Source organism: Streptopelia decaocto, assembly GCF_964273445.1.
Source record: "Streptopelia decaocto genome assembly, chromosome: 5".
In the NCBI taxonomy this organism is placed as follows: domain Eukaryota; kingdom Metazoa; phylum Chordata; class Aves; order Columbiformes; family Columbidae; genus Streptopelia; species Streptopelia decaocto.
The window spans coordinates 8,668,105-8,691,464 of NC_138659.1; the positions used below are offsets into that span (position 1 = coordinate 8,668,105).

Here is a 23,360-nt window from a genome sequence, read left to right on the forward strand (position 1 = left end):
AAAATAACCACTACCCTGTCCTAGTTATTAATACCATCACAGTGGTTTGCTGTAATTTGAGATATTTACAATACTTTCCCTCACAACAAAGCTTTTCAGGATACCGCTGTGAAGAGTGTCCTTGAGCAAATAAATAAAAAGTCCCCTTATTTTTCAGAAAATAGCATAACAGTCGCCGCCACGGTTAGATGAGTAATCCCATTACAAAAAGAAAGTCCCTCTGCGCAGTTTTATGGGAGGCAGGCTGTCTCTGCCATGAGACCCCCATTGCCCCATGCCATCCTCTTTGTACTCCCGAGATCCATAAAGTGACGCACTAACAATTACCACCCAGAGCAGGGGCTTTCTGTCTTTGGCCTAAAAGCCAACAGGAAGCTCCTAGAGCTCAGCACGGCATGGGAAACCACTTTTGCACAAGGCAGGTGCTTGGGAAGACAAAAGCATTAAGGAGAATAGGACCAAGTTCTGCTTTACCTATAACCAAGTCACAAACTTATCAGTTTAAACTCCTACCAGGTCAAGCCAGATGCACACTCTCCTTGTGAAAGACAAGTTCTTTCACAGTTTAGCTTCTATCTGAGACATACCATAAGTGTTTCCTTTGCCATCTTTGCCCTTGCTTATCAGTGCTACCACTGTTCGTTGGAAGGTGCCCGCTGCATGGCCCCAGTTCTGTGAGCCGGGGAGAAGCAGAACGGCTGTTAAGGAAGGGGCTCATGGTGAAGGGCACCCTTAAGGCCTCGACAGGCAACCCGAAGCGTCTTTCCCCGGCAGCCTCACGTAGCCTGTGAGGAGCGGCCGGCGTTGCCGTTGCCGTTGCCGTTGCCGTTGCCGTTGCCGTTGCCGTTGCCGTTGCCGTTGCCGTTGCCGTTGCCGGTCCCGGTCCCGGTCCCGGTCCCTCATAGCGACGGCAGCGGCCGCCCCGCCCCCGGGCGCGAGCGGCTCGTTCCCGCCCGCCGCGCAGGACGGCGGTGACGCGCCCCATTCCCCCCCAGGGCTGGCGGCCCCGCCATGGCGGCGGTGCGGGACGTGGAGATCGACCCCGAGGGCACGTTCAAGTACATCCTGGTGCGGCTGCAGCGCCCGGGCGGCGGCGAGCAGCGAGACATCGTCCGCGGCACCAAGGCGGCCGAGTTCCACAGTGGGTGCCAGGCCGGGGCTGGGGAAGTGGGCGTTAGCGGGGCCTGCCCTCAGGTGCGGGACGGGGCCCGCGCTTCCCAGCGAATCCGAGGGGAACCCCTGGTCTGTGGGGGCTGGTGTCAGCGGGCACAGCTTGGAACTCCCCCCCCCCCCTTTTTCTTTCCCGCCTTATAGACGTCTCATGCAAATATGAAAAGCGAGTCGATGTCTCTGTCAGATGCCATTTCCAAACCTGATAATTTAGGAGAATGAGATGTGTTAACTAAGTAAAAAAATGAAATAAGGAACCTTAATTCAAGCTTTTCTATGTCGATCAAGAGAGACCTCCCTGTCCTGCAGGTGAAGAGAAGGGAACTGGAGGAAAACGAGTGTAAAATAGCTGAAAATAAGAGTTCTAGGGCATTTTATGCCTTGTGTGTATTCTGATGGCTCTAACCATTCTTTTTGTGCAGATCACATATTTGAAAAAGTAAATCCTGAGATGGAAAAGCTGGGATATGAATGCAAGTGCCTTGGAGGAGGGAAAATTGATCATAATAGCAAAGACAAGAAAATTAGGGTGTTTGGGCTTTCTACAGTAAGTGCACCTCTTATATTCCTTCACATCCTTTCATCTGTGATGTTTTGGGGTTTTACTGTGTGATGGCTTTCAGCAACTTGAATCACAGCATAACCATTAACTGGAAAATTTGTCTGGCTCACTTGTGAGATGGATTAGAGCACTTCTTTTTAAGGGCAGGAGACCAAAGCAAAAAGAATTAGATAACTTAATGTGGAATAATATCAGCTTCAAGTTATAATTGGGGCTAAAAATAGAAGTTAGCATCTTGTGACGTAGAATTTTTTTGCCTTACTGCCAGAGCAGGAATAGCCTGTTTGTGGCTGCAGGGTCCTGATGCAGCTATATTATGATCTTTATTTGCCAATAAAAATGTTGGTTGGTAGTTGACCAGTTAAATTGTGAATGTTCTACGTATGCATTGAGAAGAGTACAACCAGTGGTGAAGATGTAGTTTCATATAAATGCATTTTGTGTGAATAAAAGTAACTTCCAAGTGTATGAAAACCAGAACATTTTTCTTACCTGCTACTGTTCTGTTTGATTTCTTTATGACTCAGTTGAGCGGTAATGATTTCTTGAATTTAAGGAAAATGCTATAGTCTGTTTCCAGTGTTGCTCTGTGATGAACACAGCTGCTTCTGTAGTAATACTGTGAGTAAAGATTCTAGGCTTCTAATGTAGACAAGGAGAAAATAGTTCTATTAAGTTAAATGAATTTTTTATAAAAAGTGGTGGTTACTTCAAATTTATTTCCCTTGGTAAGGTGAAGGTTGGAATTTGATTTTTTTTTTTTTTTACTGTTAGTGCTGCTTTTGTTCCAAGATGACTCTTGATACCTGGAATCATATGAAAAAAGAAACTCTTTAGGATATTTATGGGGTGGAAGGGCAGTGTATAATGCTTATTCTACTAAATTCTTGTGGTTGTGGGTCCTTGTTATAACCGTATTTTTAGATGAGGCTTGACACCTGTATTATTAATTCAGCTGTCAATTTAGTGTTAAGAGGCAGTGGTGACCTCTTGGCTCCTGTAAAGCAATGTCCATAGAAAATACTTTGTTTCTCTGCTTTTGGTACCTTGATGCCACAGGTATTTAAATTATGCTTTTACCAGCTATGGCAAGATTGCAAATAAATAAAACATGAAGACTGTGATTTCTTTACTGGCTAGAATATTACTCAAATGTTCACACATGTGGCTTCTTATTCCCTTTTCCTTCAGCTGAAACAAATCAGTTGTTTTTATGCTCATCCATTCAAGTGGGTCAGTGCAATCTCTGTGGTTTAAAGGAACACTCAGTAACTGTGGTAGCTGAGGGGTTGGGATCATTTTAAAAACAGCTTTCTGCTGGAGAAATCATGATGTGAAAAACACATCCTTTATTACTTGAGATTGCTTGACCTTATCTCAGTTCATTTTCTGTGAATCCAGGGTGGGGGAATTGGAGAGGACAACAAAAAAATAAAACTTCATACTGTGAGAATAACTTTTCTAGAAACTAGATTTGTGTGTGAATTATTTGAAGTATCAAATCATAACTGGGTGATTTGTGTTGACAAGAACTTGGTGGTTCTGTGGACTTACTATCTGTATGTGTCTAATAAGTATTTGTTCTTTCTTGCAGGGCTATGGAAAAGCAGATCATTCAGTAACTGTAGAGATCCTGAAAAAAGTATATACAGATTATGAAATTACATGGTCGGATGACAAGAAATAAATCAGCTACTTATGAACACAACAAGCAGTTTAAAACTGGTAATTCTGTAAGCTCTACTTTAATAAATAAAATGGAATGTCTATGTTACCATAAATCTGGAGTAACTGGGCTCTGCTGTAATTTATTATACTTTTAGTAATCACTCCCCAGATATCTTTCAGATCATTCCTTTGTGCAGAATCTGCAGTTCTAAGCTTTTTTTGCCTGCTCCTTTTGACATGCCATCTAATTAAACACTCCCACATCATTTTATCTTCAGTATGTTTTCCTCCAGCCCTATCCTGCTGATATATTTAGGATACATCAGGATTTTACCATCAGCTTAAAAACACTGCAGGACCAAACCTGTTCTCTGGTCTTCTGATCGCAGTGTTTTCTGTTTCATTTATTTTCTGTTGCTCTTTAGGCTTTTAAATTCTCGAAGCCACATTTATAAAAATCAGAGTGGGGTGGGGTTGACACAGTTCTTTACTAGTGATCTAAATCTTCTATTTACTCCATTCTTTTGAAAATTCAGTAATTTAATATGTGTTCCATGCAAAATGATCAAGATCTTTCGTGTTTCTGGAAGATCCTTCCCCACAGCAAGCTGAGGGTGATATCAAATTCTGACAATACTTGTTTCATTGTGTTTCCCCTGTACTGCTTTTATTCCCTCTGAGTATAATGATACTTTTTGCTTGTTTTATGGCAATAATTACCTTATAGTTAATTCCCTCCCAGCCAGACCCAGTTACATCTAGGCAGTGTCTGAATTAAATACAAGTACCTGCTTCCTCCTGTTAGGGCAGGATGTTGCCCTTCATTTGTTGTGAAGTTACTTGCTACAATTTTCACCTTTTTTTGTTTCCTCTTGAATGCTGTTGTGGATTTCAAGGCAGTATTTTGTTGTACTTTTGCCTGACTTGCAGTCTTCAAGAGGTGTTTGTACATAAGTCCTGGTTCTTCCCTTTGCTATGGTTCCTACTGTGGTGAGTGGTGACTTTTAAAGTACAAACGGTATGAAATTTGAGAGGCTTTAGTCCAGTTTCTATCACGAAAAAAATCCTGCTGTTACTGCTGTATTATACTAATTATCCATTTTATGTCACCGTTCTGTATCTTTGTTTTGGTTGGTTGGGCAGAGTTGGTTGGTTCTTCTCATCCTCGGACCTTCCAGTCCATTCCTCATTAGAAGAGTTCCAGGTATCTCCATCCCAGTAATGACCTGGGAGCAGGATCTGTTAAACCTGGTGCTGCAGGTCCTTTGGTTGGCACCTGCTTCCCCTCAAATGCAGCCTGGACTTGCCCCTCCAGCACCTCTGGCAGCTTTTGCAGTTGCTGTTTGTGCTGCCCTTTATGCCCTTGTGCAAGAGTTTTCTGGCTGCCCCACTTCAAACGCCATGATAACACTGATCACAGGTTTGATTTTGCTTAACAAGATTTTTATTACAGAATGCAATTAAATGCTTGTGTACCTAGTAACCAAGAATAGCACACAAGTCAATAATTTGCAAATTGGGCGCTTCCCACTTCAGTTTTCCTCGTCGGCTTTTCCCCCTAAGCTTTAGTGAAATAACTGTAACGGATGCCATTTAATTGGTGCCAGTATACACAACTGATTTAATAGCCTCATTTCCCAAAACTAGCAAATAGTCTTAGAAGGGAAGTCAACAGTTCAGGATAGCGCCTGTTAAAACAAACAAGCTTTTAAATTTAGTTTCCTGAGATCTTTTATGACTGATTTTAATGTTTCTCTCCACAATACTTACAGGAAAGATATAACTTAGACCGGATTTCTTATTATGATGACTCTTTCAAAAGCGAGAGGACAAGGCAGGGGGAGAAAACGGGTGATGATTTGGAATGAGCTAATAAATTGAGTTACCAGCTGATCTCTACCTTTGTTTCTTCATACAAGAAATTGGGCTTGATGTTGAGGGTTTATTGTGTCATCAAAAAAATACGTTGAGGATCCTCCCAATTCTGTTATTTTTTAGTGCAATGTCATTTAGGGAAATGTTAATTTCCCTAACTGTTAAGTAAGATGTACAAGTATTACAAGTGAGTGAAAGCTTTTTATTCCAGATCATGAAGAGAAGCCAGGAACTGGTCACTAAGGTGGTGATGATTTGGGAAGCAGAGAAAGCCTTAGTGATGTATAATAGATTAGGGAAACCAGTATTTGATGTTGAAACACCAACAGAATAACCAGTGTAGAAATCTTCAGTGTTGAATTCTGCTTCCGCTCAGTATTTTAAGAATAAAACTCATCTGAATTTTGGAAATCCCAATGCTAATTTTGCTGATTTCACCTGAGAACACCCTTTATTAATTCTCATCTGTAATTCTGAAATGAGAACTTAATTATACTGTGTGGAGTTTCCTGTTTTGCAGGTATGTGATCACTGTGTGATTGTGGCTCTAGCAGTCTTCACTTGAAAGTCCTAAAAAAGCCAATTCTGTATTTGCACGAAAACAGAGCTACCTGAGCAATCCAAGAATCAAGCAAGGATGCTGAGCAAAGGAGTAGTGTATTAAACCCAAGACAGCGAATTTGATCATGGAATATTTTCAGGAGGAAGCATTATGGTAGAAGATTGTGTCATCTTTATTCATCAAAATATACATGAGATTCTTGTTCTTAACCATATTCATTGTTATAGTGGTCAGCATTTCTTATTACTTCAGGTATGCTTCTCTGAAACAGCACTAGGCTTAGGAGGTGTAGAATAAGCTATTTGGTCATGATGTGCAAGCCACCACTTGTCTTATGACTAAGGTTTGAAAAATGGCAAATGGTAGTCACTTTGTTTCCAACTTCTCAGTTTTGACATAGAACTGTTAACAGTATGTTATTGATCTGTGAAAACTTCCTTTTGTTCTTCGGTCTGTAGTGAGCAGCTGTTTATCATCAGGAAAGTTTGGAGTAGATGCAGAAAAATTCCGGAGTGCAGTCACAGCCATGGCACAACTGACTGCATCATCCCCCTCTCTCCTACAGAAAACCAACTTCAGTAGTTTCCAAAGCATCCCATAGTCTGCTTACAGTTGTTTTTGAAACAACTGTAGTTAAGTCTTCTCTGCAAAGTACAGGAAATCCTCTACGACTCTATCTTAATAGCAGCATGGCCAAAATAGGAATCTTGCTGTGGACTTTCATAGCCTTCAGTGATGGGAACTTTACGCAATAGCTAAAGTGATTTAGGTCACACCTGTAATAAGTTTCTTTCCAACCCCTCAGACTATTGTCCTGTCTCCCCTACATGGATCATCCTTGTGTCCATCTTTCTGCAGTGGCTGTCTCTAAGTTTATATTTCTGCAAGGGCACCTAATGAATTATTGTTGCAGTGAAGCAATAATAAGCAGTAGCTTTGTACCTTTTAAGAGTTGTAGAATAGCTTTTTGTCCAGTTTTAATTAAGACAAAACATTCAATGAGTTTTTGTGTGAATTGTTGGTGACATCGAGCAGCCAGTTTTTGTAGTTCTTTGGGTTTGTTTGTATATTTAAAATAAATTTCTTCAGCAACATCACTATCTTCAGCCTAGGAGACAGGAGTGACTTGTACACAGGCTTTTCTGAACACTTGCTGCCCTGCCACACTGCTGAAAAGACTGAAGAGGTGTGAGTGTTCAGTACTAGCCCCCAGCAAGTTTTGAAAATGGGTCAGTGTATAGGCAGTTAATTTCTGGGGAAAAAAAAAAAAGTACAGCAATCTACCTGGCAATCTGCTGTAAGAGTACAGTTTATCTCCTTTCCCACTTGTCACCTGAAGCTCAGTTCTGTCATCCTCTGGTTTCCTGGATTGCATTTGTAGGTTTATTGGTTGGTTGTTTTATGGAACTTCTCTTGTATACAATCTTCTTTCAACTCAGCTTCTAAAACAGAAATTGCTATTCCCAATTACTTGCTGAAATTTTCTTAGAGTAATATATCAAAATCTGAATGCAAAAATTTACAGACCACGCTAGTAAATATCCTCTGGCATGCTTTTTTTCAAAGGCTTGAATAAAAGTCAGGTGTGCATTACAGATGGAACCATTACAAAGATTTGTGAGAACAGCACAGAAAGTGATAAATACTGTCACACCCCCCTCTGGTGGCGAAGCAGCAGAGCACACAGGTACGCAGCCAATTCTGAAATCTGGTGTGCAGTTAAACCACATCTAAGTTGGGAACCACTTTCTGCAGGTTATTATGATGCTAAATTATCTGATTCAGGCCCTGCTCAGCAGCCACTCCTGTGCTGTACAGTTCTGGCCCTGCACAAGAATGAGTAGTAGAGGAGAAAGGGACTCGCTTCATTTTTAAATGCATATAAATAGCAACTAATTGGCATAAACGGAAGGTAGTTAGGCAGAACTCCATATTTTTTATGCCAAACCAGAATCAGAAAGACCTTCACTTCTAGTCAGATACCAGAATTTGTCAGACATCTCAATAACAAGCATCCTTAATTTGTCAAACCAGAATAACAACAGAGGAAAAAAGCAAAGAGATAGACAACTAAAACATTTTGTCTTTAAGATATTTTTTGAAGGACCAGTGGTTGAATTTTAACTGGAATCTTTAAAGGCCAATTCCATAATACATCGCTGCAGTCCTTTATCAATTATTTTAACTATGCTGCTCCTAAACACATTTCTCTCTTCAATGAATTTCTCAAAGATGTAGATGCCACCACCAACCCCAAAATAAAGTACTTTGCCTGCCAAATACACACGGCCGTTTTTATCCAAGAGCTGAGCCAGCGTATCATGCAAAGCACTGTAGTAGTCGGGATTATAGATGGTCTCAGACGTGAGAATTATATCATACTTTGAAACAGGTTTGCTGCTTAACAGGAGCTTGCTGACTGAAGACCACTCCCCAGAAAAAAATCTGCATTTGTTGAGTGCATCAGGTAAGAGTCCTTCTGCTTTTTTGGGCTTCTTTGAAGGAGGTTTGCTTGTTTTTCTGTTGACTCCACTGCCTGCGTTTATACAGTTAGCCACTGCGTTGGGTAAGGTTATTTCATCAATCACTGTGCTGTTGTAGTCCTGAAAATGGACTTTTTCAGCTTTACCCTTTAAGGCAACTATTCCCAGCAGTCCAGCCCCACAGCCAAGATCCAATACAGCCTTGTTGGTAAACTCTATTTCGGCCTCAGAGAAGTAATTGATGAGATCAAAGGTGCATTCCCAGATTTTCAGTCCTCCCTCGTAAACTCCAGGGATGAGATCGGAGTGAGAAGAGACACTTTTAGAGATGATGCCTTCCTCATCGGTGCCATCCAAACACCTCATTTCCAGTGCAGCTGTACTTGTGTAATACAGGTCTGACGCTGTTTTCATGACTTTATTTTCCAATACTTTGTCGAGATCTTCAGGAATCTTGTGCTCCTTGGCAGCTTTAAAGCAGAACTTCGGTGTCTCATCTCGGTGCTTATCAGTACCCGGCCCTGGGCTGGAGTCTGCTACAGTCTCAGCAGTCTTCTTGCTCTTCTTTGTGCATTTCTGCTTGTGTTTTGGTGAGCACAGCTTTAAGTCCATCTTATCCTGAGTGTCAGGTTCATTGTTCTCATTTCCATCAATAATAAAATTAAATCGAAAATCCATTTTCGGAAATAACAGTTAAAAAAAAAAAAACTTAATTTACTACAGCCAAAAGAGTGATACTGATGCAAATATCTTTTTTTTTTCTTCAAATTTTTTTTTTGTAGATGCTGTTTTTATGTAGTTATCGCTATGGGGAAGAGTGCTTTGCAGGTAGAATATCAGATGTTTTGCCAGTGAATCAGGTGAATTACTTCTGGAAATAAACAGTTTTATGTATCATTAAACTGCAGAATATTAGCGCAAACAATATAATTGTAGCATCCTGATTTTCATTTAAAAAAACCCAGAATCCTCTAAACATTTAAATTTCTGAAAAGAGAGTTACAAGTGCCCATGTACTGTAGGTACACTCAGGTAAATTAGGGAAGCCGCTTATTCTGGTAAAACTCACGTTTCAAGCGACGCAAAACCGAGGCGCAGGGAGGCTGTTAAGGCCCGGCTTCCCTTCCCTGCACCCCCACTGGAGCGTGCGGGCCACACAAGGGGACGCGGCCCGGTTTGCCCCCGTTCCCCCTCCCGTGCCCGGGCCGGTCCCCGTACCAATCGCTCTCCGCCTCTTCCACGTGGAGCGGTCCTCCCTTCCGCTTCGTAAAGCGCATGCGTAAAGGCGCCGCGGAGGCTGCTGGGATAGCAGACGTAACTTTTCCCGCCGTTGCCCGTCACTGAGGTGAGCGGAGCCGGCGCCATGTCCCAGACGGACCCCGAGCTGCTCCTGCAGCAGCTGGGAGGCTGGCACTGGGATCTCTGCCGCCGGGAGCTGCCCGCCGTCCTGCCCCGGCTCCTCATATCCTTCCCGCGGCGGAGGGGGGGCGGTTCGGCTGCTAGGCGGCTGTGGGGAGCCATCCCAAAATGGTTTGGGGGTGCAGAAGTGTTCAGGCTTCAGCATTGCACGGTTCAAGCAAATAAATCTGTGGGAGGGAAAGTGATGCAGCGTCTTTAGGGAGCTGACACAGTACAGAAAAGCTGGTTGGCAGGTGTTTACACTAAAAGGGAGTACAACCCTTCGCTGAAATAAAAGATTCACAGTAGAAAGCAGCGTGTGGTTCATTTAGCACTGTAGATAACACCCCCAGTCTCCCAGAAAACACCGAGACTTACTCTCCCAAGGCACTGCAGAAATACCTGTGCTGATGGTGTGGGTACTTGGGTGTATCTGCCCGTGTGGGTTATGGAGCATCAGAGCCAATTTCATTCCACAGGTAAACTGTATACAGGGACAGGGTGAGAGAAATCACTGTGACTTTTACAGGTTCTTTAAAGATAATCTTTATGGCAGAACGAGTTTGAGTTTCTTTAATGTTTTTACTCTATGTATCAAGAGTCTGAAGCCTGGACTGAGCATATTTGTAAGTAGTGACGAAGAAGGTGCCTCTTTTCCTATCGATTGTTGTGTTGCACTGGCTTATCAATTATACACTACTTAAAAATACTTATGCTTTAACTAGTGACTTTCAGACCCACCATGAGGGGTTTGAAGAGAAAACCCCAGACGCGAGGTTGCGGGAGCAGCCATGACCGGAACAGCAGAACACGGTATGGGCAGCAATGAGTTCTGCACAAATATGCAATTGCAGACAGTAAAGTGCAAAGAAATGCTCTGCTGTGCTCTCTGAAACACAAGTGAAGCATCTAAACATGATCTGTGCCACATTCATTCTACCATACTCAGACACTGTCTTAGCAGGAGCTTCACAAATGGTTACCCTTGCTTTGGAGTTTAGATGCCAAAAGATCCCAATAAAAAACATAATGCTTGTTTACATCTAGAATTGTCTACAGTACACATCCTTCTATGCATATTGTAACACTGCTCTGTATATTAGCATGTAATATACACCACTAAAACTGTTTCAATTAACTGACTAGACAAAGTTTTCCTCTGGAATTTAACACACATGCAAACCTCCAAACCAAAGCCCAGCTCTACTCAGCCACAGCTCTTCTTGCAGCTGCAGCTTGATGGTTGCTCAGATTCCCAGCAGCATCACCCCGGCCGCCTGGTTCTGAACCGCACGTGCTCCCAGCACCAGGCACAGCCCTGAAAATGTCAGCGGCACAAACTCCAGCTCACCGCAAAGGACGAGAGACAGTGGGTGCGGGTCCAGTTACTGCTGCCGTCCTGAATTTCAGGTCCTACATCCAACTTTCAATGTGTACCCAGACTCCTGGAGCTGGTGTTGGACCTTCTCTGCTCTGACAGAAGTCCAAGTAAACCAAAAGGAAGGTCTGTCTTCCATCTTTCTTCCCTTCTTATGGTCACAAGACACAAAGCTGAACTTGCCAATGAAGCTGTCTCAGCAAAACTGAAAAGAAGCATCTTTAGAATAAAGCACATAACCTGGATTTGACCATGTTCTTCGAAGGTAACAGAATGGGTGTTGATTCCCCCCGACACACAGATTTACTTTCAACAAATGCATCTACAGATACACAATTTTATGTACATAAATGTACCTGAATTATTAATTTTTCTTTCACAAATTCTCATACAGCATCTGGCAAAATTTATTGCTAGGAATATTGGCTACACCACAGTACCTAAGATCAAGTACTAAGATAACATCAAGATTTCCATGGGGAAAAAAAAAGGTTATGAAAGCACGAATTTCTAAAAGACTTTAATAGAGGACCTGTAACTGAAGACTAAGAACAGTACATTAATTACTGCAAAATTTCTAACTACATAAGCTCAGAAAAAAATATCATCAATACTTTTAATAAAATAGAGGTAGTTGGTAACAATGACACAGGTTTTAACAAAGACACACCAGGCAACTATTTTTTTCACAGTACACTTAACAGAAAATGTGATTTTGTGTAAAAAAAAATTGTGATGACTCTCTTTCTACAAATACAGTATTATTTTAAAAAAATGTAAAGAATGGAAGAATACTCTTAGGTAGTTTTTAGTTTGTGCACTTACCTCTTTTTTAACCTACAACCTCAGAAGATCTTTACAGATCACTTAGGCTCTACTGACATGAGCAGGTTGGACGAAACTGACCAGCTGGCTTTTAAAACTGGGTTTGAAACTACTTTAGACCATCCTTAAGCATAAGTACAGAGATTATCACAGACTTCCTCCCCCTCATGAGTACCTTTTACTGTATATAACAGTCCAACTGGAATACCATTCGGTCTCAGCCAGGGTATGTGGAATGTAAATTAAGAGGCAATTTTAGGGCTCCTGTGAATACAAAGAGGACTTCATCCTTCAGAGAACAAACATTTTCCAGAGCTACCTTTATTCTCAATTACACCATAATCAAGTGTTGGCAATTATTGTCTTAAAATCTATGAAAGCAGGATTTCAATGTAGCAAAAACTTGAGGATCATCTCTATATTCAGTTACAAGTCACTGTCCTATAGAGCCTAAGGGACTCATAAATAAATGAAGACATATATTTAATGGAACCATAATTTTTGTTTTCACTGGTATCAATTACTATCAGAAGAAAAAGCTTGCTTCTTGGTATATAAAAGCAATGGCAAATGTGAACAGGAAGAATTAAATACGCAAGTGTGTGGCATTAAGTGCGTGACTTAAGTAGCATTTTGTTTGGGGTTTTTTCTTCATATTCTTTTAAAGTGCTTTGTATGATCCACCATCAAAACATGCTTGTGTAAAGACAGAGGCTATCAGGGTTGATACCACAGGAATACAAAAAATAAGCATGCACACTATTACTTTGACTTGAATATTTAAATAAAAACCGCAAAGGCCCATATATTTAGATACAGGTTAGAAATGTTTCTATATCTCTCATATACAATCAAAGAACATGTTATACTCAGATTATTAGAACCAGCTGGTTCTGGTACAGTTTACAAAGTGACAAGGCCCACAGTAAAGCTATTGCTTTACTATCATAATGTAAACACACCTCAACCAAGAATATGCTAACAGTTTCAGAGATGAGATGACTTAAATCAGTAAAACCAAAGCAACTGGGCATATCAACCTTTTGCCTCTACGAGGTTCAGCTCACAAGCTCAGGCTGTACATTTATTCTTTGAAGGACATCTTCTGGCATACAAAAGACAGGATTGACGGCTTTAATTTCTTCTTCTCCTAATAAAGATAGTCCAGCAATTCCAAATAATGTGTGAAATGGATCCACCTGGGAGAAGAAAGAAAGTTTGTGTCTGTTTCCAAAAGTCAATCAGCTCTTCATTTGTATGGAACAAAGCTTTTCTTTGCCAGCAAGAGAACTGCCAGTCTCCAATGCAACTGAACCAACTCTCACTTGTGCTGACACGCATGGACAGGCAAGACAATTTCCACAGCATGCATTTACAATACTACGAGTTTCTCAGAGATGCTTGTTGACTGACTGCTGCTAGGATGATTTTCAACTTTGAATTTGGCAGGAAGCACTCACGTGTTTCTATTAGCATGCAATAGGGTAGCAGAAGTAGAGGCACTAAAAATTTTGACAGTAAATTTGATCAAGTACCACTTCCATAAATTCCCCACTTGCTCTTCTGCAACATTACAATGCTCTTTAGTGGTCTCTGAATACAGAGCTGTGCTGTAAAATGTTGACCTGGGAGCAGCAATGTACTGTGCTACAAAACTGGACTCTAGCTTGCATCTCATTTTACAAAACAAACCAAACTGCCCCAAACCCCACACATCCAAAAAAAACCCCACCACCGAACACAGTATTTTTACAGAGATCTTCAAACTGGTCTTGTGCGAAACAATTTGTGTGGTGTGTGTTAAGAGAAGCAAACCAGAATTTGTAAGGAATGGCAACTGACTTCAGTGGGGGATCCTACAGTGCAACTGCAATATAAAAATATATGCTCCCCAAGAAAGCCTTCCAAAGCAGCTCTGCCGTGTCCTTTCCTTCAAAGTAAAGTGCAGGCTCTGCAAAACGCTTACATCTGGATCACGAGTTGAGTTACACTCTAATGAGAAAGCTTTTTCAGTTGAAATTTTCAATTAAGTATATTTTAATTGAGTAAAGGATTATTTACCATATCTCCTGGTCTGTCCGCAAATCCTCCAGTCTCCTCATCCTGGCAAGCCAAAATAAAGCAGCGCAGTTTCTCTCTGTCAATCCAGTGTAACCTACCGATCATCTTCAAAGATGCTAGCACCCACCATGAGTAACACACATCAGGTAACTGGCAAGCAGAGAAGCAGATTATTATTTGATTTTGTTTTGAACAGGATGTTGCAAATTTTCCTGGTGATTCTGGAAATTATGAGGTGTGCTGTCATAACACCGCTGCAGAAAAACACCACTTAAAGAGTTTATCTGGGGTAACAGTCCCTGCATGCAGTCCCTTTTCAGAGGACATCCCTTTTTCAGGGGAGGAAAGTCTCTTTTCCAAACCCCTTCAAGAAACAAAGCCACAGAATGTGATTTTGGAACAGCCTTCACGCTCTGTGGGAGAGATTAAAAAAAAAAAAATCACAGTGCCTTTTTCAGCAGTAAGTACAAAGAACTTCATATCTACTAGTGATTTCTGTACGAATCCTGCAGCAGAGATTATTCTCACTGTCACCAAATATTCAAGTCCTGATTCAACAGGATGCTGGTTCAAGCGGTCGCCAGGACCTTCAGTGTGTGTGATTTCCTACACTGAGTGCTCGAACTAAGTGTAGCCAAGGACTGCATGACAAGTGTTAGTGACAAAATGAAGAATCAAAATGAAGGCCTGACTGCCTTGAAAAGTTTAGTTTTTCATATAAGTCATGACATTTTCCAGAACTACTTCAGCATTAGAAAAATAATCTCTATTATGGTTTGAACAAAAAAATAGAAGACAATACCTTCTCTGGTCGCCCGTTGAGACCTCCAGAAGGTAACTGACGTTCACAAAGCCACCAACCCAGCAAGTCAACATTTATTTGATGCAACTGGTCTGTTATAGCCAGAAATCCTGTGCAACAATAGATCTAAAATTACAGACATAAATTTTTTGTGTATTTAAAAACTAAGTACAGTTTAGCAGACTGAATGCAGGAAGATCTCAAAGCAGGAATACAGTCATGTGAACACAAAACAAAATAAGGACATATTTCAGCTTTTAGTTTCAAATTAGTTTTAGTTTTCCATTAGATAATATGTTATTGTTACAGTTGCTTTTGCATAAAAGTACCAGTTACACAATGTAATGATGAAAAGGAAGGTTTTATTAATATAAGACACTAATGCAAGGTTTGGAAAATATACTGAATATGGCCTTTATGAAAATTCTGCACCCAGCTATGGTTTGTTCTGCATGTGCCTCTTGCCCCAGGGCTTGTGGAGAGCAAACCACAGACCAAATGAGTTCTCTAGGAGAAACAGTTTAACCCTGACCATTACTACCCCAGCAATCCCACATACATCTGGCCAGGTCAGGCTTACTTTCCATGTGGCATGTAATACGTGTGCACTGATTAATGCCTGTTCATTTTTTCCTAGTAAGTAACATTTACAGAGCACATTCCAGTCACGTTCCATGTGGTCACTAAGAAAACAGCTGAGCACAAACTGCAAGAAACCACAATATCAACTAAAGCCGTCTCCTAATTGCCTTTTCCTAATAATCTGTCCTAGATTACTACAAAATAAATGTGATATTCCCAGAAAACTTTTTAACTATGGTGCAGGCAAAGGAGTTGCCTTAACAGGCATTTTAAGGAGTATGTGAATATGCACAGCAGATCTAATTCTCCCAGAAAACGCCAGCTGCAGAGTGGGTTCAGCTACTTAATCTGATTTCTTTAAACACTAGAACATGATCCAGCCATTTAGACCATCCGGACAATGCTACTGTATATAAAATTCATAAGGAAAAGGTACATGGACCAGGTTTAATTTTTTTTCCTCATTTAGAAAGAAGAAGGTGGGGGAACCCAACACTTTTTCTCAACAAAATACCTCTAGTATTTGAATGTGCTGAGGTGAGTCCTACCTATGGCATTGCTCACCATAGTTACGCAAAATTAACAAGTGATTGCAACAACAGTAAAATATTTTAATAGAAGTTGACTTCTACTTATAAATTTGGGTTAAGTTCAATAACCCCTCTCATGAAAAAAAGAAAAAAAAGGAAAGGTATTTGTTATGCAAATTTTCTGCTGGAACAAGTCAGTGAGATTATCTTCCTTGAGAGATCTCTAAATTTCTTCCAGTTACCCTACTGCACTCTCTTCTGAACTGGATTATACTGTGTATTTTTTTGGAATTCACTGTCACTAGTCAAAAAACTCACCTGTCCTGCATGTGATTCGGATCCTGGTCTGCAACCAAACCCTCCATCCAGGTTCATACAGGACAACACGAATTCTACCGCTTTCTCCACATCAACAGCATCCAGCCTTCCCTGCAAGTCAGAAAAGCGTCTAATGCACTTCATATTCTACCATGCTCATTGACTACAGAAACTTCAGCAGTACCAAAAATAAGATTCTGTACTTATGTAAGTGACGCTTTAAGACTTACCAGAAGTGCAAGCGTTGCAGCAGCACAGAAGGAGAACCTTGTATCTATTTCTCCTAGAATGTAAGGGGCAGGGAAAGAAATAAGTGTATTTTTATTAACAACAAAAAAATAGAAAATATGGAACAAAATGTTAAAACACTCGGTTTTACATTGAAAAGCAACAAATATCAGCCAAAAATTGTCCCCGTACTGTCTCTTCTTCCAGCCCATTAATTATTTCCTCAGTAACTTAGAAAGCATACATTACAACTCATCTGTGTGCTTACTGCAAATAAGAGCAAACAACTCCTTTAGTGTATAGTCAGATATATATTCAAATCAATTCACCTAGTGGTAATTTACAAATAACTATATAATTTGAATTTATCTGTAATGCTCTACTGGGTAACTGCAGAGCACTGGACTCAAAAATACTCAGACACACCTTTTGATCTGCCTTAAATCTGGGCAGAAGTAGAAGCCATTTTTAATTTTAGAGGACAGCTGATGAAAGTTGCAAGTTTTCTTCTGCATACTTATACCTGGAAGCTAAGCCAAAACTGCTACACCTACAGCAGGACAACTGATTGGTAAGGCTATACCAATGTAACTCTCCTAGCACAAACAATACTTGAAGTCAAAATTTAGAATTGAACACAGCTGCAAATATTCATTTTTTGGATCAAACTGATGCAAGACTTTTCTTCTTAAGAAATCCACAAGCTGAAACAGGTAAAACAAATGTGCTGCTCTGTACTACACCAGCTATCACGCTCCTTCAGCTGCACTGTAAGTGCCTGTCAGAAATAACATAAACCCATTGTGCATTCAGTATGTTTGTTTTGATACTTCAACAAAAAGAATGCAGCAAACTACGAACCATTTTACCAGAGCATAACAGTTCCCTTTAGCAGCATGCATATACTGCTCTCATCTTGACTGTTGAATTTTACCAAAACAGTAACACGAGTGATTTATTAAAATTTAAGTGTTCCATGGGGATAAGTATTTTTAGAGTGACTAAAGATTTATGCCAGAGCTTAAAAATACCACCCTTCTCTGTAAAGGATTTATGTGCAGAAACAAAATCAGTATTAACAGGAATTCATGCGTACAAAACCAGTTTTACTCACTCCCATATAGGGAAAGAACCTTTTGCAGCTGATATGAAGATCATAACTGACTGCCATTAAATACCAAGCATAAAACATTCCTTATGGAAAAGCATATCTAGTATATAAAGTACTGACAGGTTATAAATGCCCCACAGTTTTCTTCTTTAGGAGCTGGACAATTTATTTTTAATGAAAGAATGGAACTGACGCTTAAAATATTTATCAAAGGAAGGAAATACAACTCTGTCCTTCACAAAATCTCTTTTTCATAGCTTAGAAAATAAGTGTTCGTATACAAGCAAAAAGACCATCCATGGAAACTTAAGTTCACAGACTTACACATGTCAACCTAGTCACTAAATTTTAGGATCTAAAAATTACCCCATTCATCTCCAGCAAACGATCCATCTTCTTTTTGCAAGTTCTGTACATATTCAACAATTTTATTTACATCAACAATATGAAGACTATCATATAAGATAAGGATCTGAAAAAAAAAAAAAGGCATAGTTACAAAGGCAGGTAAAAATTTTAAAAAATTAAGTCCTGGATATATAAAAGACTTTATTTAATTGACTGTTAATACTATTTGGTAAGGATTATTCAAATAAAATTGCATTCACTGCAATTCAAATGAAAAATATAGGTAATTCAAGCTGAACTCTTCCATGTTTTATTAATTTCCAACTTCTATCCATCCTTTCAAAAGCATAATCAGGTTTATTTGTTTTTCTGTCAGCATTATGTAGAAGAGAGATTTGATTATGGTTAATTTTGTAATGGGATAGTCAGATCCTAGATTTGCAAATTTGTAGTTTGTGCACTGCTGCTACTTGGACACGTGCAAGTGTAAGTTAAACAGCTGGTCACTGATACCACTTGCAGCCCAGGCCTGTCAGCAATGATGAGTTTCAAATTATAAGATTTTTTTTACATTTAATTTTTAAATACAATGAGTAGAACCAAATGGCAATAATTAAAGAGAAAGTATGAACAATACAATTAGAAACAAACTGCACAGTCAATATATTCTGGAAGAAAAATAAAGGTCATAGTAGGGAACACAAAGTTTTCTGAGCTAGCGCTGATCTGAACCAGCAAAGCCCTGTGACACAATGTCATGTGCAAACAACAGTCCTGTGTCTGAGCCCAGCTGGCTTCTGCTTTTACTCATAACTTGCATAATCTGTAAAGAGAGTAATTAAGAATTTATAAATAGCATAATAGAAAGAACAGTTGAAACTAAGCAATATTATAGTGCCAATCCTGAAAAATACCAATAACCATGACTTAGCACCTAGAGTTAGCTGGAATCTTTCAACTGTTGGATAAAATTTAAGGAAATGCAAAAAAGAACGTGCAGCTCCACAGAAAATATATAATCACAGCATGCTCCTTTTAAAAGCAAATCTGAACAAATTACTATTAGCTGTGATCAAAGGCAGATGTGACTTGACCCTTTAAACATCCTGGGTATGCAGACAGAACCAACAGTGTTTGTCCACGCAGAACACGCCTGCTCAGTAAGACACGCCAGTTGAGGTCACCACAAAAACTGTAGTCAGCACTTGCTGACACCGTTCAACTTCGCACATTTACAGCCAAATTCAGTAAAAGTGAAAGCATCTCCTAAGAACATCAAGAATGTAAGAACTAACGTCTCTAATATGCAAAATTAAACAATCCCAATTGTACGCCTTTCTCCTTACACTGGACTGGAGATTGTGAAAGGAGTTTGATTGGACATTTTGGAAAAGCTCAAATATAAAAGCCTAAAGAAACTTTATAGTTACCTGATTCTCAGAGTACCCATGGGTAATTCCAGAGCTAACACGGTGATAAATACCAATTTCAGAGCAGATAACAAGCCAATGCTCCTCAGTGGAAACATTCACCCAAGGAAACATTCTTCTGCCCTACCTAAGGGTTTCAAAGCCAACACACCTTCTTTCTAAAACAGGATGCCATCTTATTATTTGCAACACCATTGCAATATTTGTTACATAAGTTTCAACTAGAAATATATTAGACAAGCAATCAACCAATTGCTCAGAACTATCTGAGCCTTTTCAGTATTTTTTTTCCATAACGGTTTGCATGAGAAGAACAAAACAAAACAAATACACAAGAGGCAGTCAGAAATTAAATCTAAAATGCAGACAGTTACGGAGAAAAAGTAAAATAGAGAGTTACTTTTACTCAGGGGAAGGGCACACACCAAACAAAGAAAGAAAATGCTCAACAGACTGGTATAATTTTTAAGTTATACATAAAAAAGGAGATTTGAGGAACACAATAAGAAGTGAGCACTACAATGGTTCTTTTGTACACTACTAAAGTGTAAACACACAACGCATAATTAAACGTATTACATAAATACATAGTTTATAGAAATATTACACAATTATGGTTATACTATATAGAAATACATACATTAAAAAATAAAATCCCAAACTTTACTCATGTTCTGGTTATACATATCTTTCCCCTTAATGTACAGTAAGGATTTATAAAATGCAAAATTAACTACAAAAACCTCCAGTAAAATCTGTAGCTGAGTATTTCAAGATGACTTTTACAAAATTCATCAAGAATGCAGTCAGCGTTATACAGTCAATAAAAGCACAATGTTCTCAAATCTGACATTTTTTTAGAAAATGGTACAGCTAAATCCTAAAGTTTTGTCCATTCGATTTTTTTTAATAACATACTGAAATAGTTCTTGCCATTGGCATTCAACAGTACCTGGTTTGTAAACCTGCAATCATCAAAATCATTAATGAAAAATTGTGTTGTTTTTCTAAAACGACGCAGTCACATTTACCTGGACAGCGCTGAGGGTGTACAGAAGATGGGGATCGTGACCTATGCTGGGACTTATTCCACCACATTCGTGTTGACAAGATTTGATGAATTCCAGAATTTCTTCTTTGTTCATCCGGTGCAGCTGCCCCATGAGATCCATCGCTGTCAGCCCCCAGTAAATTCCGCTCATCCGCAGATACTCCGACATGCAGTATTCCTAAGCAGTGCATTACTTTAGTTCTTATTCAGATAAACACATTATCAACACATAGCAATGAAAATTCATCAGTTAACAAAGTTCCTACCAAGTCAACCATCTTCCATCCCATTAATGGCTGACTATGCATCAGCTGCTCACAGGTCTTCCGTACATCGTGTGTGTGTGTGTGTGCATACACACATATACACACATGCTACATTCCCTTCCTTCTCTCTATTTTCTAGCTCAGAGTATCAAGCTCAGTGACAAATTAAGCACACACAAGTAGCTCAGCAGCAGTTCACTTCAGATCAGTTATTATCTTGGTATCCAAACCACCACTCCAACTAGTCCCAAAAATAACAAGTCCAACGTTTAATGAAACTTACTTCCAAGCACCAAAACCACCGCAATCTAAAGTTGCACTATGAAGTGAAAATTCGTGTGGAATTCTCCTACACTGGTCACATCATCTGTGCTACCCACACACGTTACTTTCTACATTTGGTGCTTTTTAAGCACAAGAACAACAACAATAAGTGATAGTGCTTGGAGTTATTTTGTGGCCAGCAAAGGTAACTGTAACTTCAGACATAAGCAGTTATTGGCATTTTTCACCTGCTGGAACTGGAATCTTATTGATGTGGGCTACATCGGATAACCTATGGCTATAAAACTGACGCTAGTTAAATATTTACCAAACCTAATGAGCACAGAACTGTGCTGTGGTGAGATTCAGCTCTCGTCCCATGGAAAGAGCAACATGTAAATGCAGGTGCACTCCTTGTGTGTGTTAGCAGACAAAAAAAGCAAAAAGTAGTTAATTTCTCAGGTCTCAGAGTAATTCTAGAGCTAGAGTGATAATCTTCAGAGTTACACTCAGGTAATACATGCCAGAACTCATCACAGACCTGTGGAAATTAACAAAGGCATCTTTCTTTTATACTTTGGATTGTGGGGCAAGGAACAAGTAGCTTGTACTCACACATCTAACCCTCAACTCTGAGCAAGCAAATAAGGGTTATTATAACTACTAATAAACCACAACTGAACTAAACAAACCGATACATACATAGTCATCCTTCTTTGTTCCATACGAGGCTATGTAGTCCGCATGTTTCTCTGTCAGTAACGTGCTTGGGGCATCGGGTTTGATTATAACATCCTTTTGTGGTGTCCCCTGTAAAAAGTACCAAAATTGTCAACTGTGTTGTCGGTTCCAGAGGATTTAGCACCTGGCGCGGCTGAGCCAGCGGCCGTAACCAGGCACAGGCACATTCTTCACACAACAGAAACATTAGAAAAGGACACAAAACGCACCGATGAGCACTAACTTTGGCTCATTTTTCCCTCCTTGTGTTTTTTATTTTTATTTCTTTCCTGCAACCAGGGATCCGATGCATCCCCCGGCTTCTCTTTGGATGCTGAGTGTGTCCCAGTTTCTTCAGCCCTGAGGAAATCCCTTTACTAGGGCAATTGAAACCTGAGACCGTGGCAATATTGTCCTGAAGAAAAGCAATTTCCAGCTGGAAGGTACGGCCGGGTTGGCGTGTTGGACCCCATCGGGCAGTTCTGCTTTTGATTTGGGCACTTAATTCCAGCCGCCCTCAGTTCGTATTTGATTCGCTTCACCAAAAAAAGATCCCTTTGTCAGGGGCCACATCACACGCTACCGCTTTCCAGTCAGGCTGGACCCTTCCCAGGGAAACTGACCAACAGGATCTTTCAATAAAGCTGAGAAAAGTCAACAATTCTGCAGAAATAAACTGAACCACGGAAGTAAGAGCCCCGCACCGCGCCCCGCACCGCGCCCGCCCAGCGGAGCCCGAGGCCCCGCAGGCCGGAGCTCCCACTCCGCTCTGGAACTGGAACCGGATTGACAAGGGCCACCCGCGGTGCCGGTACCGCCACAGCCTCAGCCCCTCGGCCCCGCTGCCCGCAGCGCTGCCGGGCCCGCAGGCCCGACCGGGCCCTCCCGCCGGTACCCACCATGTTCACCGCCTCTACCGGAAGGAGCGTCGTCCTGCAGGGCGGGGTGGGAAGCGGCGCACGGCAGGACCCCGTTATAGCTGCCCACTCGCCGCCTGCCGGCATCGGCAGTCCCGGCCCGCGGCCGCGCCGGGGAAAGGCGGGAGCCCGGAGCGGTCCAGAGCGGCACCGTCCGCGGGGCCCGCCGTGCCGAGAGCTGCTGCTGCAGCCCGGCCGCTGGTCGGCTCACGGTTGCTTCCCCGCGCAGGCAGGCGCCGCGGCCCTCCCGGGGCGGGCGGCTTGGCTCGGCTCCGCTCCCCGGGTGCCGCCGTGGCTGCGGGTGCTCTGGGAGCAGGCGCGGGGTAAAGCGGCCGGAAGCGGCCCCGCCTGTTTGCTGCCCCGCCTGTTTGCTGCCCCGCCTGTTTGCTGCCCCGCCTCACAGCGAACACCGCAGCCTTCAGATAGAGCTGCGCTTGTTACCGCCGTTCCGTGGAAAACTAAATCCAGAATTCAGTCACAGATGGGGACCTCTGTCGTTTTGCTCGTACAAACCCCTTTTGCCTCCTCATTGAAGCAGTCTCTGGAAAGGAGTAACAGGTTTAAACATACTGGATTTGAAATAAACACCTCTCTTAAGGAAAAGCTGCATACTTGAAGTGAATCATCCTAATTGAACGTTTACTTGCTGAAGTAACAGCGCAAAAGGCCACGTTCTCAGGCCAGTGTTACTGCTGGGTAGTATGTGACTGCTCAGAACGGACACGCGTGCGGAGAAGAGCGATGGGGCCGTCGCGCTGCTGAGCTGGAGGCATCGCAGGAAACCAAGCACAGCCATTAACGTGTTCAGACA

At 41.2% G+C, this 23,360-nt stretch overlaps 3 protein-coding genes and 1 long non-coding RNA gene across 4 annotated transcripts; 1 reads left to right on the forward strand and 3 right to left on the reverse strand.

Annotated features, from left to right (window-relative positions):
- The first annotated feature begins 885 nt into the window (after positions 1 to 885).
- LOC309440225 (14 kDa phosphohistidine phosphatase-like) lies at positions 886 to 3,519 on the forward strand. Its single transcript, XM_082053658.1, has 3 exons — positions 886 to 1,141; positions 1,593 to 1,717; positions 3,327 to 3,519. The coding sequence occupies exons 1-3, from the start codon at positions 1,012 to 1,014 to the stop codon at positions 3,417 to 3,419; spliced, it is 348 nt and encodes a 115-aa protein (XP_081909784.1). The 5' UTR covers positions 886 to 1,011; the 3' UTR covers positions 3,420 to 3,519.
- Positions 3,520 to 7,378: 3,859 nt separating this feature from the next.
- Positions 7,379 to 10,199, reverse strand: LOC309439672 (histidine protein methyltransferase 1 homolog). Its single transcript, XM_082052579.1, has 2 exons — positions 9,390 to 10,199; positions 7,379 to 9,191 (listed from the first exon to the last, which is right to left on the reverse strand). The coding sequence occupies exon 2, from the start codon at positions 8,996 to 8,998 to the stop codon at positions 7,958 to 7,960; it is 1,041 nt and encodes a 346-aa protein (XP_081908705.1). The 5' UTR covers positions 8,999 to 9,191; positions 9,390 to 10,199; the 3' UTR covers positions 7,379 to 7,957.
- A 1,401-nt stretch (positions 10,200 to 11,600) lies between these two features.
- RABGGTB (Rab geranylgeranyltransferase subunit beta) lies at positions 11,601 to 22,662 on the reverse strand. The gene is made up of 9 exons (XM_082052578.1): positions 22,532 to 22,662; positions 21,615 to 21,722; positions 20,363 to 20,560; positions 17,920 to 18,025; positions 16,445 to 16,497; positions 16,215 to 16,325; positions 14,785 to 14,910; positions 13,983 to 14,132; positions 11,601 to 13,120 (listed from the first exon to the last, which is right to left on the reverse strand). Exons 1-9 carry the CDS (start codon positions 22,634 to 22,636, stop codon positions 12,980 to 12,982), a joined length of 1,098 nt encoding a protein of 365 aa, XP_081908704.1. The 5' UTR covers positions 22,637 to 22,662; the 3' UTR covers positions 11,601 to 12,979.
- LOC309439673 lies at positions 19,783 to 20,297 on the reverse strand. The gene is made up of 2 exons (XR_014184057.1): positions 20,250 to 20,297; positions 19,783 to 20,204 (listed from the first exon to the last, which is right to left on the reverse strand). It is a non-coding gene; the product is annotated as an uncharacterized lncRNA (long non-coding RNA).
- Positions 22,663 to 23,360: the final 698 nt, after the last annotated feature.

Bases quoted from the DNA above. Each gene is read 5' to 3' on its own strand.
- LOC309440225 (XM_082053658.1), top strand. From the start codon at position 1,012: ATGGCGGCGGTGCGGGACGTGGAGATCGACCCCGAGGGCACGTTCAAG. The intron at 1,142-1,592 runs GTGGGTGCCAGG...CTTTTTGTGCAG, and splicing joins CAAGGCGGCCGAGTTCCACA to ATCACATATTTGAAAAAGTA. The intron at 1,718-3,326 runs GTAAGTGCACCT...TCTTTCTTGCAG, and splicing joins GGGTGTTTGGGCTTTCTACA to GGCTATGGAAAAGCAGATCA.
- LOC309439672 (XM_082052579.1), bottom strand. From the start codon at position 8,998: ATGGATTTTCGATTTAATTTTATTATTGATGGAAATGAGAACAATGAA.
- RABGGTB (XM_082052578.1), bottom strand. From the start codon at position 22,636: ATGCCGGCAGGCGGCGAGTGGGCAGCTATAACGGGGTCCTGCCGTGCG. The intron at 14,133-14,784 runs GTATTGTCTTCT...TCTGCTTGCCAG, and splicing joins TCAACGGGCGACCAGAGAAG to TTACCTGATGTGTGTTACTC. The intron at 13,121-13,982 runs GTAAATAATCCT...TTCTTCTCCCAG, and splicing joins CGGACAGACCAGGAGATATG to GTGGATCCATTTCACACATT.